Here is an 18,981-nt window from a genome sequence, read left to right as displayed (position 1 = left end):
ATCTCATATTGCTGATAATTTAACTAAAAAGTCAAGTTTACAGATTGATTTTAAAGCAGACCCTAGATCCATGGGTCTAAAAATGTGGTTCGAAAATAGCAGCTTCAGCATCAGCTGGGAAACTGATAAAAACAGAGAATTCTGAGCCCCATTCCAGAAACTAAGGGGAGGAGGCAACAACCTCTGTTTTAAGAAGACCCCCCAGGTGATTCTGATGCCAGCTAAAATGTGAGAATCACTGAATCAATCAATCTTAGAATGTAAGAAGCAAACAGTTCTAATTGACATGAGATAATAATGAATAACACATACAGTATAATTAAAACCTTCCAGAGAAGAATGTGAAAATATAACAGTACATATATAGATAAATGCGATTATACTTATTCCCCACTCCTATTTCCTTCTATTAGAATAACATACCCAGCCTCTCTCCACCCCTTTAAAGACAAATATCTTTCTATACATAAGCCACTGCTTAATTTCTTCCCATCTATTTAGATGTCAATGAAATAATTTGGTGTGGAATTTGGAATCCAGGGAAAAAATATTTATATATGCAATGCCAAACTGATTCTTTCTCATACTATAAAATTCGACGACTCTCATGAATCAGTTACATCTGAGATGTTCTGAGTGTGTTTTACTATGAACCTTCTCACAAGGACTGGATGGCCACTACAATCTACCTGTAATCATATTCTTTATATTGTCCACATAAGATTAGGTGGAAACTAATAGGTATCTCTTACCTTGTTGGGCATGAGTCAGTAATAATTATGTGCAATGGAACAATGCTATGCTCATTACAGAAGCAATGTAATGCTTGCAATGACATGCAATGTCATTCAGTGCATGTGAAATACCTTTCCCTTCCCCTTATCCTTCTCATCTCCTCAGGTCTTCCCTCTCATTCTAATGGCCTAGCCAATTAAGTGAAGAGGAAATGTCTTAGACTGGGATCCCAGACAACCAGATTTTAACTACAGTTATTGTCACAAACCTAGATGGTTAATCTTGGGAAAGTCATTTTACATTTTTTTTTTTTTTTTTTTGCCGTACGCAGGCCTCTCACTGCTGTGGCCCCTGCCGTCGTGGAGCACAGGCTCCAGGCACGCAGGCTCAGCGGCCATGGCTCACGGGCCCAGCCGCTCCACGGCATATGGTATCTTCCCGGACCGGGGCACAAACCCGTGTCCCCTGCATCGGCAGGCAGATTCTCAACCACTGCGCCACCAGGGAAGCCCCATTTTACTTTTCTCAAGATGAGTTTCTTTACTTAAAAACTTTATAATCATATTTGTTTGGTTATCTCAACACCTTTCTCAAGTTTTTATTCTTAAAGAATCTTTAAAGCCATTGTTTAAATTTGTATTTTATGAGTCTGTCATTTATTTCCTCATAGGAATTAAAAATAAATGAGTCATCCATATATTACACAGTATTTCTCCTCTATTCAAATAGACTTAAACAGGTCACATTTTCATTGGATTAAGCTTTTATACACAGAGCTTTTATAATTCAGTAGTTCAAGTGAATCATAAGAAAAATAATGCATCTACTATTTAAGCAGCTTTACTTTGTAAAGGGGAGAAGCAATTTTAAAAGATATTTAGGTTGTTTTCTCTTTGTAAATACATTTTATATGGATGATACAAGCCACCTCCATTTTAGAAAACAAAGTATTAGTCATTTACTCCAAAGCAAGACTAGATTAATCACTTTTCTTGTACAACTGAACATCAGTTAGGTAGTCACTCATCTATGCCTACTTTGGGCTCAACTTGACCAGTCAATAGAGAGTGGTAACTGCACATGTGAGTTGACAGTATGAATTATTTCCTACTATTAAAGTAACCTTTTATAAACTTGATGAAGGCATGTACTGAACAGAATCTCTAGGCTTTAAAGATTTATTTCTAAACACTGAATATTCCTAAATATTTCCTATTGGCTTTTGTAAAATACATACTAGTGTTTAAAAGACTCATAAAAACTTAAAATTTTTCTCCTGATGGGAAAATACCTATCAGCTTTAAAATCTGAGAGTGATTTCACTCTTAAATTAGAAATACTTTTGGGTCTTAATGAGATCTAACTTTTTTGTTTCTCAACTGTTCATTATTTTAATAATGCACTTCAAGAGCAGACCTGTGCACTTATGGAGAGGTATTACATTATTGAAAAGGCTGACATCATATGTGTGTCTAACAATGAATCTAGTAATTACCTCAATAAATCCAGTACATGGTGACTGATAATCCCCATGAAACATATAATATCAGTAAGACTAAGTCTTGAGAGTCCTTTAAATAAGAAATAATTGAAGCAAACAAGATCACATTCCAACTGAATTTATAGCCGACAGCTATCTTTAGGGGGAAAAAACTGTTTTTCTCTCTGTATGTAGATTAGATAACATGCATGTTTTCAACTATGATTGGGAAATGTAAATATTAATGAATTTTTGGGGTCTTACAGCAATTCAGTAAAGCTGTCATCTTTACCTTTCCAACCCTGCTTTCTTGGTCTTGGAGATTTTCAGTTCTACCAATTTATCTGCCAACATTCTTTCTCTCACTCTAAAGCATCTAGGAAAATGAAATGTGAGGAAACTGTAGGCCAGATGCCTGCTTTTTTCCCTCATGATATAGGCAAATGGGAGTAGCTTTAAATTGTCTATTTTCTGCATCATTTGTAGGCACTAAACATTAACTTTATTTTTTAAAAAGAAAATAAATCTTAGGTTAAAGAGCTTTAAAAAGTATAATTATGTATCAGAATGTAGACAGAATAAAACTATGGAAGGAAAAATAGTAAATATTGGAGTAAGAATAGTAAGTACTGGAAATACTAAAAGGAAATTATAAAACAATATGAACATTTTGAGGTCAGAATTTAGAGATTCGGTTTTGACTAAAATATTAGTTCTATGAATCCCAGAGAAGTTAAATATTAAGGATAGCCAAGAACTGTGCTTTTGTAAACATTCAAAACCACAGTGGTAATGAAAACAAAAAACAGATCACGTTTTCATCAGCAAACAAATCTGTCTAATGAATGGCTAGATAATACATCCAGGCAAAAGAGTCTTCTACAAAGGGCAGTTTCTTTTAGCTCCCATACAACCCAACTGTCACTTGGTGAAGCTGCAAAAGAACTTACAGCAATGATGATCAAACGTTTAACATGTAACATTTCTCAGCTAACCTTGTCTTAAAGACAAGGTTATTAACAAATAATTAGGGAGGGAAAGACATTCATTCAAGCAAGGTGCTTCAAAGCAATTGACAGGACATAAAGTTTTTATAGGGAGACATTCATAAGCTTATTGGTAACAGGCTAAAACAAGATAAGGAGAAAAAATTCCTCTCTTTGTATCCAAGCCTGCTCTTTAAAGTAAGAGACCACTTATATCCATCACGGAATCTTTCTTCAGTCAAGGGAATACTGCCTGCCCCACGCCAATGTTCATTTGGGGTTAACATCTGTAGGTCATAGAGTGAGAGTCAGACACACTTTCTCTCCCGTTTTATCTAAAACTGTTTCCTGACTTTTAGGAAAAGAACCTAGCATGTATTATAAATAATCTATACACTTCCAAGCACACAATATAGAAATGTTCTTTTCATTAGAAAAATGCTTTTGGGTGAAAAAAGTAGTACACCATTTAATGTATCTTCCAGAATAGCATTTCATTATGAATTTCATTTTGTATATGAATATCTATTTCCAAGGACTCTTTATTAAGAAATCTCTCCTCCAAACATCTATATGAAACTTAAATAAAGAAAAAAGGTTTTACCCCTTCAGGATTATACTTTGCAAGCACACCATTACCATGGAATTCTTCAAGAACATCTTTTAATTTCTTTGTAGAATCTGTAAGAAATAGAAAACACACAGATTATTTATATATGCTGCTGTGGTTATATAATACAGTCCAGAAACAAAGACTTCTTAAAATATAAATAAATATCACCAGATTAATTAAATTTTAAGACAAACATGCAAAATGTTCTTTACCATTTTTGAAGGGCTATCTAATTGGAAAAGGCAATCACAAGAAAAGAAACAGGGGAACTCCCTGGCAGTCCAGTGGTTAGCACTCGGTGCTTTCACGGCCCGGGGCCAGGTTCAATCCCTGATCAGGGAACTAAAATCCCGCAAGCTGCACTGCAGGACCAAAAAAAACCCAAACAAACAGGAAAAAGTATGTTTTGACCAAGAATGGGGACACTGCCTAGTTTATACAAACTAATGTGCAAATAAATGAATAGGTAGTATGCTTCTTCCCTGTTTCTTTTGATAACATAACTTCTAAATTAATGAAATAGTCTTCGTTTTTTAAAAAAAAATAGGTATTCTTTGTTAAACTTAACAATACACAGTGCATTTTTCAAGAATTAGTCTATTAACTAATAATAGCCCTGCTGAATAAATAAGAAAAATAGAATCCATTCAGAGGCAAACTATAGATCTTAGTATTTTGCAGGCATTTTCAGAGAGAATTTTCTAAACATACATAAAGTTCAACTTATTTTATATCAATTAAGAAAAAAGTTTAGATATGTTATGAAAAGTATTTTAAATTATGTTTTGTCAAAATCTTTATAATTTTCAGGAGTTTCATCATATTAAGATGGTAACAAAAGAATCTTGAATTAATGCATGAAATAATGTCATGGAAGAACACAATATTATGAGACTTAAAAATTATATATAAATATAATAAAATATATGTATTCAATCTACTAACATAATGTTCTCATAGTTATCAAAATATAATTTTCACTAAGAAATCTCAGAATTATATATTTAAATGAGAGGAAAACAACACCTAACAAATACTGCTGTCATTTAAATACTCAATCAGTTTAAATAACAGTGATAAAAACAGCTTGAAATTAAAATGTGGGAAATAAAAGATTTTTAGTTTCCTATTAGGAAACAGGGCACGGATATTATTTCCTAGCATTTGAATATAATCTTTCCTGACTACCTCCTAAGACTCAGTGATTTTTGAATCATCATAAAACAAGTTCCAGTTCCCAAAAAACTAATTTACAAATGAGCTTTTGAAACACTCTTTAAAAATTCACTCTTAGACGCCCATCAAATGCATCATGCCTGTATTTTATAAATTATACTTTCATTTGTATTTATAAATTTGTTTCTTTATACCGCAAATTCTGTTTAGTTTTATATGTATGTGACTGTATTTTTTTATTGTGATAAAATTCACACAACATAAATTTACCACTTTAATAACCATTTTAAAGTATACAATTCAGTGGTTCATTAGTATATTCACAATGCTGTGCAACCATCACCACTATCTGTTTCCAGAACATTTTCTTCATCCCCAAAAGAAACCCCAAAACCCTGGACTTTTCATACAAATGGAATTATATAATGTATTGTCTTTGTGTTTGACTTCTTTCACTTAGCATAAACTTAATGTATGTTGTAGCATGTGTCAGTAGTTCATTCCTCTTTACAGGTAAAAAATATTCCATTTTATGAATATACCACATTTTGCTTATTCATTCATCAGCTGATGTGCATTTGAGTTGTTTCCATGAATAATGATGCTATGAACATTAGCGTATACATGTTTTTGTTCAAATATGTGCTTCAGTTCTCTTGGGTATATGCCTAAGAGGAGAATTGCTGGGTCATATGGTATTTCTATGTTTAACGTTTTGAGGAACTGCCAAACAGATTTTCACAGGGCTGTACTATTTTACATTACTATCAGCAACGTCTGAGGGTTCCAGTTTTTCTGTATCTTTGCCAATACTTGTTATTTTTTAGTTTTTTAATTAAAGCCATCCTATGGATATAAAATGGTTTTGATTTGCACTTGAGTAGTCATTTACTAATGACTAATGATCTTGAACACTTCTTCACGTGCTTATTGGCCATTGGACCATTTTTTAACTGGGTTGTTTGTCTTTTTGTTGAGATTCTCTGGGTGTGTGTGCGTCTGTGTGTGTGTGTGTGTGTGTGTGTGCGCGCACACTATAACGTGCTTGAAGCCCGTACAGATTCCTATATATAAATATTTTTCATTACATATCTTGCCAGCACTTTCAATACTGTGATCAAGGTTTATTTGTTATTCTGTGTCCCTTGCTAAATTGAAGGTTTCCCTATGGAAGACAATGCACATTTTCATTTTTGCACAGCATTCAATTTATTACAAAGCTGAAACAATAGAATTGCAATAAATATTGGGATTGAAATAATCACAGCTATTCCTAAAATACAACAAATTACAGTAATTGCTTTGATGTGCACCTTGGCAGAAACTTATACTACTTCAGAGACCAGGTGCTGTATTAAAAAGAGACATGAAGCTGACTCCTTACTCCCAAATCCTTCTCTGGGGATGATAAAGCACTATTCTAAGTTAGCAAAACACCTTTTACTTCCTCTTGTTTATAGATGTAGATTCAGACCCTTCTGTACGTACCTACAGAGACATACATATATAGATGTGTAAATTCTGGAATAATATATCCCAATAGACTATTTTAACCATAGCTTGGCTCCATGATAAAACTGAAGGGGAAGAAGAAAAATTTGGTTTCTTATACACAGGACTTCCACAGAACTTCACAGATACCACCTGAAGATGGGCTTTTCATTTCACATATGCATAGGAATACACAATCAGTAATCATTTATAAATGCCCTGGAGAAAGCAACAGCCTTCAAAATTATTCACGTCACTTTTTAACAGTTTACTGGTCATAGTTTACACTGGAATATTCTTAGTGGGAGACCGCTAGGAATAAATTAATGAATTAAGAGCCAAAATCTCTATTTCTGTGACTGCATTTTCCATGAGCTGAGGCTCAGTGATGATCTTGGTCTGGGACAATTTAAGAAGCTCTGATTCATATTCAGATGAATCACCATCAACTCAACTTGCTCCTTTTCCAATTCTCAAGTTCCATTTTTAACATCTTGACATCTGAAGTTTACCCACAATCCAATTCCCACTTCACAATCTAGTTTAGAACCTGGAGCCTTATCTTGCTCTTCTATTCATGTCCCAGTAAACTTTTTGGGTCCAACCTCCCTGAGACTAAAGTCTTGACTTTTCCAGCCAATCTTCTATAGATGGAGATTGTACATGGAATATCAGAGGGTTCCAGATATCTTGCCTTAGCCCTGTATTATTTAAACAGAATTCCCTTATGTAAACTGTCTACATATCTGTTTGGATTCCCAAATTGCACTGGATTGTGAAATACCTACTGCTGTGTTCTAGTATCTTTATAGGAACACCCACTTACTTATTTTGTAACTCAGTTGCTTTTCTGGATTTGTTCCTATTACCTATCAACATAAACATTCCTAACTTTTGATTATAATCAACTGTCTGTGCAAAACATTGGGCGGGAATTCCCAGCAGCCCAGTGGGTGAAACATTGTGCTTCCACTGCAAGGGGCATGGATTTGATCTTTGGTATGGGAACTAAGGTCCCACAAACCACATGGCTTGGCCAAAAAACAAAAGCAAAAGTACACTGGGGCAGCAAAGAGAAGAAAGGATGCATAACTATGTCCAACCTACCCTCTAGTACAAGACATACCAAGGAAGTGACACCTAGATGAATAGATAGTAGTTGAGTGAAAGACATAGTTCCAGTCATATTTGAGCTAATATTGGAACTTCAAGTATGAGAGCACAGTGACAGATTCTGGGCTGAGAAATCCAAGCAGGAAGCCAGACAGGCAGGCAGCTGTGAACTGGGAGATCAATTCACTGCTAATACGTATTTGTAATGGGACAAAGGTCCGGCTTCCAAAAAAGACTGGCAACTGAAATGCCAGGCAGCCAGGTTAAAACAGCTGCTTTAACCCTTGGGATAAGGGATTAGGACAGATGCTCAGCACAAACTATTGGGTCTCCTAGAAAGCAAAGGAGGATCATGATGAGGCAATTCTGAAATAGAGGGCTAATTCCAGAGTCAACAATGCTTGCCTTGGCTACTAGGGCAGAAAACTTAGAGAAGAACACTGGATACCAATGGCTGCCTTCTGACTAGCATAACCATCTTACGAGGAAGTAACTTAATGTTATTAACCACAACAAAGAGAACAGGGTCATTTTAGGTTGTCTTTTCCATCACTCTCAGCATCATCTAAAAAGTAAGGTGGTAGTAAGCCCAAAAGCAGGAGTAATTCTGTTGAGCAAACACTTTTAATATATGCTGAAATGGAGGAAATCTACCTGGGGATTGAGAGAGGAGATTCTGGCTTGTCTTTCTAGCACCTGCTCTAGTGCATGAGTCGTCCCAGAGGTCCTCTGAAGTACTCGCTCCCTGCGAATCCCCTCATGTCTGGCTGAGTCACATAATATCCAATGCCATGAGAGTTAAAGCAGCTACATTTCAGAAATGTTCAGTTAGGAATATTCTGAATGTGTACATGATTTTCAAGGAAAATTTAAATCCTTTCATATAATTCTGACATAAAAATAAATTGAAAAGTGTATTTGGCAATGATTAGAAAATAGAAGAATCAAGCTAATGGGTCCCAAAAAATGCTACATAAAAAAATAGAACACTTTTAGTTTACTTCCTATCTCTTTAGGTGTCTGTTGCATCTTGAATAAGCTTCCCTTGTGATTTTACTGCCTCTTTGCTTCTTTATTCCAAAAAACTCAACATGTGTTTGTCAGATTAATTGCAAAGGCCCCATGGAATAATGGAAAGATGTAAAGCCAGATAAATTTGGATTTGAGTCTTGGCTCCAGAACTCTTGGCTGAATGTCCCTGGGCATATATTTAACCTCTCTGTGGCTCAGTTTTCTAATACTTGAAATTGGAATAATGATACAGACCTTGAAATACTGTGTCTAGCAAAGTGTCTAGTGCCCAGTAGATTCCTGTTCCTTTGTTCCATCCTAAACAGACTTCAAACACATCATCATCATTCAATATTTCCTTTTGTCTTTGAATTGAAGCACAATTGGCATCACAGATGTCTCAAAATATGATCCAAACGTACCTATGGATATTTATTTTCTGTGCCTTCCATATTTACAATTCAATATATAGACATCCAATTCCCACGGTATCTCATGATTCCAGAGTCCTTCCTTTTCTCATTATGTTCTTTTTGCCCAGCATTCCCTTCAATGTCAAATGAAGTTCAAGCATAATATATGCCATAGTTTACCTGCCACCTTGTCTGCAAAACTTCTCAGGGCCACCTTCAACTACAGCAGACAGCAATTTGCCCTGTGTGGAACTCCTCGTAATAATTCTCTTAGAATCTATACTCGATTTATGCATTGAGTACTATTAACACTATGAATTAAAGTTTGCATGTGTAGAGTGTTTTGGAGATTGCAAAGTGTTTGATCTTCTTATGTCATTTAAAACTCAAAATTGGGCTTCCCTGGTGGCGCAGTGGTTGAGAGTCCGCCTGCCGATGCAGGGGACACGGGTTCATGCCCCGGTCCGGGATGATCCTACATGCTGCGGAGCGGCTAGGCCCGTGAGCCATGGCAGCTGAACCTGTGCGTCCGGAGCCTGTGCTCCACAACGGGAGAGGCCACAACAGTGAGAGGCCCACGTACCACAAAAAAAAAAAAAAAAAAAAAGAAAACTCAAAATTACCTTATGACTTCATCAAACTTTCTCCCCATTTAAAACATAAAATCAAGGTTAAAGAAGTCATTATTTATTCAAAAATCACACAGATAAGAGATTAACGTACTGATCCAAATTCTTGTATATGACATAAATCTGGTCTCTTTATGTTAGAAAAAGAACGAATAGAATTTTCCATTACAGTCAAGTCTTCTTCTTTGGAGTCCATGACTTTTGTTAAGTTAGTCCAGAGAATTTTATCACTTATTTTTCTAGTACATGGAAATATTCTCTTGCTTTTTTACCGACTTAAATTAACAGATGAAGGATATATCTTCTATGTATACAAGAAATATAACAGGAGGGGTCAAGATAGTGGAGAGAAAGATTCTGAGCTCATCGCCTCCCATGGGCACAGCAAAATTACAACTATTTACAGAGCAACTATAATGAGAATGACCTGAAGAATAGCAGAAAAGATCTTCTACAACTAAAGATATAAAGAAGGAACCACAAAACTGTGGGAGGGATGGAAATGTGGTATAGTCAAGAACAACAAACTGGAAGGCAATCACAATTGCAGAGGTTCCCCCCGAGGAGTGAGGGGTCCCACAACAAGCTCCCCAGCCCGAGAGCCCTGCAGCAGAAAGCCGAACATCTGGCTTTGAAGGCTAGAGGGACTGGCATTCAGGAGAACAGAAGGGCTTTAGGAAACAGAGACGCTGCTCTTAAAGGGCAAAAGCAAAATCTTCACATGCTCTGAGACCAAGGGCAGAGGCAGTAATTTGAGAGGAGCCTGGATCGGACCCAGCTACTGATCCTGAAGAGCCTTTTGGAAAGGCAAGTCCCCAGTGTCTCACCCTGGGGACACATGATGGTGGCAGGGAGTAGTTTTACCACCCAAATAACAGTCATAGCCACTGTGAGAAGATTATTCTATTCCAATGGTTAACAACAAGACTATCAGACTTATAAAATTAATTTGTCATTTTTAAAAATAACAAGTTTTTAAAGAACTGACTGTAGATTAATAATCTTGTCCTTTTTTTTTTTTTTTTTTTTGGCAGTACACAAGCCTCTCACTGTTGTGGCCTCTCCCATTGCGGAGCGCAGGCTCCGGACGCGCAGGCCCAGCGGCCATGGCTCACACGCCCAGCCGCTCCGTGGCATGTGGGATCTTCCCGGACCGGGGCACGAACCTGCGTCCCCTGCATCGGCAGGCGGACTCTCAACCACTGCGCCACAAGGGAAGCCCAATAATCTTGTTCTTTATCTGCCAAAGTAAACAGTGCCATGGGTCCCTGTTTTAGTGAGGACATTGGGTTTCCAGGGAAAACTGAGAGCTTTGACAACTTGAGAGAGGCTACCAATGCCTTTAATCTTCATGTTACATGGGACCATGGAAAAGTCATCTTTTACTTCTCTTAACTGAGTGATTTCAAAAGTTTCCTTCAAAATCTAGACTCCCTAGCAGAGACTTTTTTCCCCTTATCACAAAGGATATTTTTGGCCTAGAAATCTTTCCTGTGCCCAGTCAGAAGCATCTCTGCAGTGGCTGTTTTAACCCTGTAGTAATAGGGTTGTGTTAGCTGCAACTGTTTTAAAGAAGAGACTTTTCTAATATAAATATTGAACTAGCATTCATGTGCATAACATATGAGCACAGATCTTCCTCAACTTACAATGGGGTAACGTCCTAATAAACCCAACATAAGCTGAAAATACCATAACTCAAAAACGCATTGAAGGGCTTCCCTGGTGGCGCAGTGGTTGAGAGTCTGCCTGCCGATGCAGGTGACACGGGTTCGTGCCCCGGTGCGGGAAGATCCCACATGCCACGGAGCGGCTGGGCCCGTGAGCCGTGGCCGCTGAGCCTGCGCGTCCGGAGCCTGTGCTCCGCAACGGGAGAGGCCACAACAGTGAGAGGCCCGCGAACCGCAAAAAACAAACAAACAAACGCATTGAATACACCCAACCTAGCCAACATCATAGCACAGCATAGCCTAATGAAGATGTGCTCATAACATTTACATTAACGTATGACTGGGCAAAATCATCAAACGCAAAAACAATTTTATAGTGAAGTATTGAATATCTCATGTAATTTATTGAATATTTACCGAAAGTGAAAAAGAGAATGGTTGTATGCGTAGAGAATGGTTCTAAGTACATGGGTTGTTAACCCTTGCAATCCCATGGCTGACTGAGAGCTACCGCTTACTGCTGCTACCTGGCATCATGAGAGAGTAACGTACTACATATGGCTGGCCTGGAAAGAGATCAAAATCTAAAATTCAAAGTATAGTTTCTATCGAAAATATATTTCTTTTGCACCACCATAAAGTCAAAAAATCATTAAATTAACCCATCGTAAGTTGAGGACCATCTGTAAATGATACAAAATTAAATTTGATAATTAACATTTCCCTTAGCTATATATAGTACTTAAAATTAGCAAAAGAGCTTTATCTTTGTCTAACCAAAACAGTTGTGTTTTTAAACCAGAGGTACTCAAACCTGGATCCATCTTACGATCACCTGAGTGATTTTTAAAATACACTGATGCCTGGGCCCAAAACACAGTGATACAGATTGCATTGGTCTGGGGTGGATCTCAGACATAAGGATTTTTAAAAAGCTCCTCACATGATTCTCATATTCAGGTAAGGTTGAATTAACCATTGCTCTGATTCTTAAAAAAGATACACAAAGAAACTGAGAGTTAATCAGCAAATTTTTCCTGCTACATTTTCCTATATATGTATATATATTTTGTCTGGTTGTTGCTCAGTGGGCTTCTATCAGGGAAACAAAAACTTATTAGAACATTTTATATAAAAATTTTTCTACTCTCACCTCCGGTCACAATGGCAAAAAATAGTATTTTGAAATTCCAGAAGTTGACATTGCTATTAATGCAATTCCTCAGGTGATACAGAAGATGCTCTACTTAAATTGTAGTCAGCAGCAGAAAAGAAACACCTACAGCAGTATAGAATAAAACATTTGGAGAACTAGTCATCAAGAGACAGAAGTTCACATCTACTTGCGTGAAAATTTTAATAAAACGACCAAGAGACTGAAAAAAGAAGTAACTATTGTTAAAAAATAGTCACACTGTAGCACTTTATAGGCTAGTTGAAATCTATACACTTGGATTTTAAAATACACCCTAGGAAGAATATTCTAATGATACAACTACACTAGGAAAAGATGTAAAATAAGCTCTTCACGTGTCCTTAGTATAAGTTTCCTCTCCACGTGTTCTTGCAAGTTCTTGGGATCATTGTTAACTTGAAAAGACAACGGCCATAATATCTTCCAGAAAAGGGCTATACACATTGCAGTAGCTAGCTACGTCTACTTACCTGGAAAGACAACTATTTAACTCCAGAATAACTTGACCTGAGACCATGAAGAAAATCTCCTTTCTCCTTTTAATATCATTATTTGCTGATAATACTCTTAAACGACTAGTCCTTAAAACACTTTTATGCGTTTGCTATTATTTTTCCCCTTCTTCATCTACCTATGCTTAACCTTTTGATGTGTGCATCTACTGCAATGCCTTGGACAAAATATCTGTAGGAGTGAATCTTAGATAAACAAAGTATCTGAGAATTTTGTTAATAAACCTAAGCCAGCTGGACACTGTCCTAAGAACCCGTGAAATAATTTATATTGCATGCATATTGTAATGTATAGGAAATTCACCAGGAAAATATATGCGCTCATTTGAGCCACTCATCTATACAATAACAAAAAGTTGATACGGAAAACAATTTTAATTAAGAATTTTAGGACTTGCCCGATGGTGCAGGGGTTAAGAATCCACCTGCCAATGCAGGGGACACGGGTTCAAGCCCTGGTCCGGGAAGATCCCACATGCCACTGAGCAACTAAGCCCGAGCGCCACAACTACTGAGCCTGCGCTCTAGAGCCCGCGAGCCACAACTACTGAGCCTGTGTGCAACAGCCACTGAAGCCTGTGCACCTAGAGCCCGTGCTCCACAACAAGAGAAGCCTCCACAATGAGAAGCCCATGCACTGCAATGAAGAGTAGCCCCCTCTCGCCGCAACTAGAGAAAGCCCGCACACAGCAACAAAGACCCAATGCAGCCAAAAATAAATTAATTAATTAATAAAAAAAAGAATTTTAATTGGTGCTGAATTGCCTGGTTAGATTCAGTGGAGTGCTGGCAAATGTTTAACAACTGCTGAGGGTACAGAGTGCTGACTTGAAATGTTTGCTGATTTAGCTCTTATAAATATTCCCATCATGGCCATTTCAAGCCTTCAGTATGACATCGTGAATGTGGAGTTGGGAAGAGACGATAACATTGGACTCGTATGAGCAGTAGTTAATGAACTAATAAACATAAAATTTTATATACTCTAGGGAGAAAGAACAAGTCTTTCAAAACAAATAAAGATAAAGGGCATAAACAAAAGCCCCAGCTGCAAGTGTGCAATTATTCTCTCAAATATTTGAGAGGCATGCATTGAGTTTAATACAAGTATTATTCTAAGTACCTGGAATATATTATTGCACAAAACCAAAAATATTCTGGCTCACGTGGTTTATAGTCTAGTGCAAGAAGATAGAAAATAAACATAATACATAAATGTTAAAAGATTTCAACTATTATGGAAAATAGTACAAGGTAAAAGGGATTATCAGCTTGCAGGACACTTTGTGATTTTAAACAACAAGTTTAGAGTAGACTTTTGTGAAAAGGCGAGACTTGGGCAAAACACTGAATCTAACTTATGTTTTAAAAGAAGCACTCTGTTCACATAAAGCTAATGAAATCTGAATAAGCTTTGTGCATCATACCAGTGTTTTGATAGAATTTTATAAACCATATTTATGTAAGATATAACCATCTGCAGCTGGTACATGGGGCCTCCTGTACATATTTTTTGGTAAGTTTCTGTGAATCTATCATTCCTTCAAAATATTTTTTTAAAGGAGTACTCTACTGTATTGAATATAGACTGCAGAAGACAAGGATAAAAGCAGGAAAATAATTATGGAATTACTATATTAATCCAGTCTAGAGATATGACTGTGCTTGAAGGTATTAGTGATGGAGCAGATTATTTTTTATTATTATTATTAATTGTTATTTATTTATTTTTGGCTGCGTTGGGTCTTCATTGCTGTGCGTGGGCATTCTCTAGTTGCAGCGAGCAGGGGCTACTCTTCATTGTGGTGCGCGGGCTTCTCATTGAGGAGGCTTCTCTTGTTGAGGAGCATGGGCTCTGGGCTCACAGGTTTCAGTAGTTGCAGCCTGCGGGCTCAGTAGTTGTGGCTCGTGGGCTCTGAGCTCAGGCTCAGTAGTTGTGGCTCACGGGCTTAGTTGCTCCACAGCATGTGGGATCTTCCCAGACCAAGGATCAAACCCATGTCCCCTGCATTGGCAGGCAGATTCTTAACCACTGTGCCACCAGGGAAGTCCCCTTTTTCTTTTTTTTTTTAATTTTTTTTTTTTTATTTTGACAGATTATTTTGAAAGCAGAGCCAAAAGGGTTTCCTGATGGATTGGATATGGGTTGTGAAAGTGAAGAGTCAAGAGGATCCCAAGGTTTTATGTTTGAAGAACTGGATAAAGAGGAATGGGGAACACTACAGAGGGAGCAGGCTTGGGATGGAGAGTTCTCAACTCTAGTTTTAGGGATTTTACAATCGAGAAATCTATTAGACATCCAAGTGAAGCAATCAAGGAAGCAATTATACATAAGTGTGGAATTCAGAAGAGGGTCTGAGCTAAAAAACTAACTTTGAGTGTTATTTATATAAATGATGTTTAAATCCAGAGCTGGATGATACCACATAGAGAATAAATGTAGAAAAGATACCAAGGACTGAGACATGGAACACTCTGAATTTCAGACATCAGGAAAAGAAGGGGAACATGCAAGGAGACGAAGAATGAGTATCGAGTGAAATAGCAAGAAAACCAGGAGAAGCAAGTGGCATGAATTCAGTGTCACATAATGTCAAGTAAGATGAGGGGCAGAAACTGATCACTGGATTTAGCAAGAAGAAAGTCATTCGTGTCCTGTCAAGAACTGTTTCAGTTTAGTGCTGAGACAAAAGCTCTATCACAGTGAGCTAAGAGAAAATAAGATGGGAGGGGTGGGAGGCAGCAAACAGAGGCAACTCATTCAAAAAGATCTGCTACAAATGGAAGCGAAGAATTTGGAGCAGTAGCTGGACTGCAGGAAGTGGACTCAAGATAATTCTTTAAGAGGAAAAAAAAGAAAACAGCATGCTGATAGAAATGATCCAGTAGACCGGGAACAATTGAAAATGAAGGGAAAAGAAGGGAAAGCCACTAAAATGGTGTCCTTAAGTGGATAAGAAAGAACACAATCTCATTCACAGCAGGAAGTCAGAAGGTCTGGCTTAGGGTGCGGGGCATGGACAGTTTACCTAAGTGAGATGGGACAATATATGGATTCATGTGATGCGGGAGATAGATGTCCAGTTGGTGTGTGTAAAGTTTTCCTCTGATTACTTTAGTCAATGGAGGAGAAAGAAAGGCCATGAGCTGAGCAGAGAGGACAAAGGAAAAGATGGTGATCTGAGGAGAGGTGTGAGGTGTTGAAAAGACAGCGGAAGTCAATGGACAAGGGAAATGGGGCATGACTGTCAGGCCACACGGAAGGCTAGTCAGCTATAAAATAGGGGGAGAGTTAAAATTAACTAGGGTTGTGGTTTGTCCATCCAAGTGCTATGGAGTGAGAGGGGCAAGAGAGTTACGGGGGGAAACAAGGAGACTATTTCAATGACTTCTCATGGGGCACTGCCCTCGGGTGTTAGATCATTACTTCAACTCAGGAAGAGTCCCCTGTGACTCCTCTGGTCATCCTCTTCAGTCTGAGAGAAAAATTTTGGGCAGTTACTGTGCTTTTCAGAGCTCTATGCCCTCTACTCAGACGCCAACCTGCTTTGTACCAGCCATAATGGGATATGAAAGAGAGAAATTGGTACTTCAGGTTATTTTCTATGTGTGTTTCCCCAGAGCTAACACTACCTCGGTGGTTCTTGTCTTTCTTTTTGTCCCCTTTCCTTCAATTTTTCTCCATTCTCTTAAGTGGCCAATTATGCTTGGACACATAACATTCTGTTTAATAACTGTCTTTTCAGCCTTCCCCCTTGTCCAGAGGATAAAATAGAAAGCTCAAGTAGTTAAGGTCTACGTAGACCCATCATTGTTAGTAATGAAAAGGGTTATTTCTCTAGAGAGGCATAAGCCTCTTGTCCCTTTTTCCACCACCCCTGCTCTTCCCTTCCTTCCCGACGACTCTACCCATGCCAGCACACACTCACTCCGTTCATTTTGGAGAGGCTGAAAAATAACAGGAAGATAACTGACACTTTCTGTTCCTTGACAACACTTTATAACTTGTATGGTTGAAGTTACATATTTTTTCCCCACTCCTTGAACTTAAAGTCTGCTCTTTTATTCCCTATATTTTTTTCTTTCTTTTTAAAAGTTATTTTGAGTCATTTATTAGATTTAGTGAGGGTAGGCTTTACAAATTGAATTCACTGTATTTTTCCAGAGAGACTAGATTTATATATATATGTAAATATATATATATATATATATATATATATATATATATATATATAGTTGCAAGAAATGATCATGCAGTATTGTTCAAGTCGTTCCTTCACAAATATGATGTGGCATCTTCAAACTAATGAGCTCATTTTCAACTAAATATCAAGATGTTTAGATTCGCTAGTGCTAATTAACCACCATTCACTATTTGTGATGACAATGTTGCTATTAGTAAATGGGGATGATAATAATAATATCTTCCTTGTGCTTCTGCTGAGATTAGTACCTGGTGCACATTAAGTATTATTATATTAACTGTGAGCCCTTATCCGCATTTCTGCTGTCAGATTTATACTCAGCTCTGGGAAATTTTTTTTAACCATAAACTTAATTTCAGATTATTATCAATTTTCATTTACTTTTGCATTTTCACTAGATGCTTTAAACTTCCTATCTGCAACAACAACCAAGATACAATGTAAAATGATTTCAATTAAAGTTATATTTAAATTATCAATTTTGACCTTGTTATGGAAAATTCACTTTGATAGGCAATAGCATTAAGTGCAGTCATTATATGTTTCAATCAAAATATTTAATGAAATGCAACTATGAGTTACAATTTTAAATCTGTACACCATTAAAAATCTTGAAACCCACACTAGTTCAGAAGATGAAAGTTTTGTTTTACTTTTTAAGTTCTTTTGTGAGTTGCAAAACATTTACTGAGGAATCAGACATTCTGGAAACAATAGTATATTCTGTAGTCGTAATGATAATAATATCCCGTTTTAAGACAATACAAAATTACCAACATTTCTAAGTAGTTTCTGACCATAAAAATTGGCAGCTCTCTGTACATTTACCAACAAACACAATATTAGGCAACCTGGAAAAATAGAAAACTATTTACTTTGCTGGCATACATATTTCAAAGAATATAATTTGTTCACATAGATATTTTAAAGAACGTAAAACTCCAAAAGAGTGTCCCCAAGTTTTAAATTCAAAATAGACCTCAAGGAAAAGGAGCATATTTACCTTGTGGCTTTCTGTACCCACACTCACCCATACCATGCCTCTGGAGGCTGTGAAAGCTTTAACGTGAAAAGGCGGGATGTAACTATACATGGCATTATTCTAGACCCTGGTTCTCAGATGATCTGTAGGAGAGTCCTCTCATAAAACAGACCTCGATTTTGTCCCTCTAACACTGAGAGATTAGAAGACACAATATTTTAGGACTCTTCCAGCCACAACAGTCTATGATTCATAATTTAAAACATCTCCAGATACCCTAGAAGGATACTCAGCTCCACACCCCCTAAATATCCGCCTCCTAAATGTTCCCATCTCTAATTCTTACTTAAGTCTTATCCAACTTTCGAACAGAAAGTTCAGATTGAGGAATCTGGAGATGTCTAATCCCACTACCAGATAAACTGAAAACAGGAGAAAGCAGCAAGAATTCCAGTTCAGAAAGGAATATGTTTTTCTGGCATGGCAAATTCTTCAGGACATTAGAACCTCTAATAATATTAGTACTGGTATTATAATTGAGAAATGTATTTAGAATTATACTTACTACTCTGAAAAGTGATTGGCTTTGATTAAGTTCCCTTCAGTTGACAACTTTAAGCTGAGGAATTTACCTACCATGAGACAATCAATCTTTATATGTTTACACATTATCGATCAGAGAGCAGACTGAAGATGAAACACTGTGTTTGGATACTGTCGCTTGGTTTTCTGAATATCCCTATCAGGCAGTGTTCAGAAAGGAAATTTAT

The 18,981-nt window shown here is 37.1% G+C and overlaps 1 protein-coding gene across 1 annotated transcript in view; it reads right to left on the bottom strand.

The window, feature by feature from the left end:
* DGKB (diacylglycerol kinase beta) overlaps positions 1–18,981 on the bottom strand; it is a 704,489-nt gene that overhangs the window by 548,832 nt on the left and 136,676 nt on the right. The window contains exon 3 of the mRNA XM_060020431.1: positions 3,806–3,882. Coding sequence (XP_059876414.1) covers positions 3,806–3,882 — 77 coding nt within the window. The remainder of the gene's footprint in view (positions 1–3,805; positions 3,883–18,981) is intronic.

Source organism: Delphinus delphis, chromosome 9 (assembly GCF_949987515.2).
Source record: "Delphinus delphis chromosome 9, mDelDel1.2, whole genome shotgun sequence".
NCBI classification, from domain to species: domain Eukaryota; kingdom Metazoa; phylum Chordata; class Mammalia; order Artiodactyla; family Delphinidae; genus Delphinus; species Delphinus delphis.
Note: the sequence above shows the minus strand (reverse complement) of the source record. Positions and strands in the feature narration are given on the sequence as shown.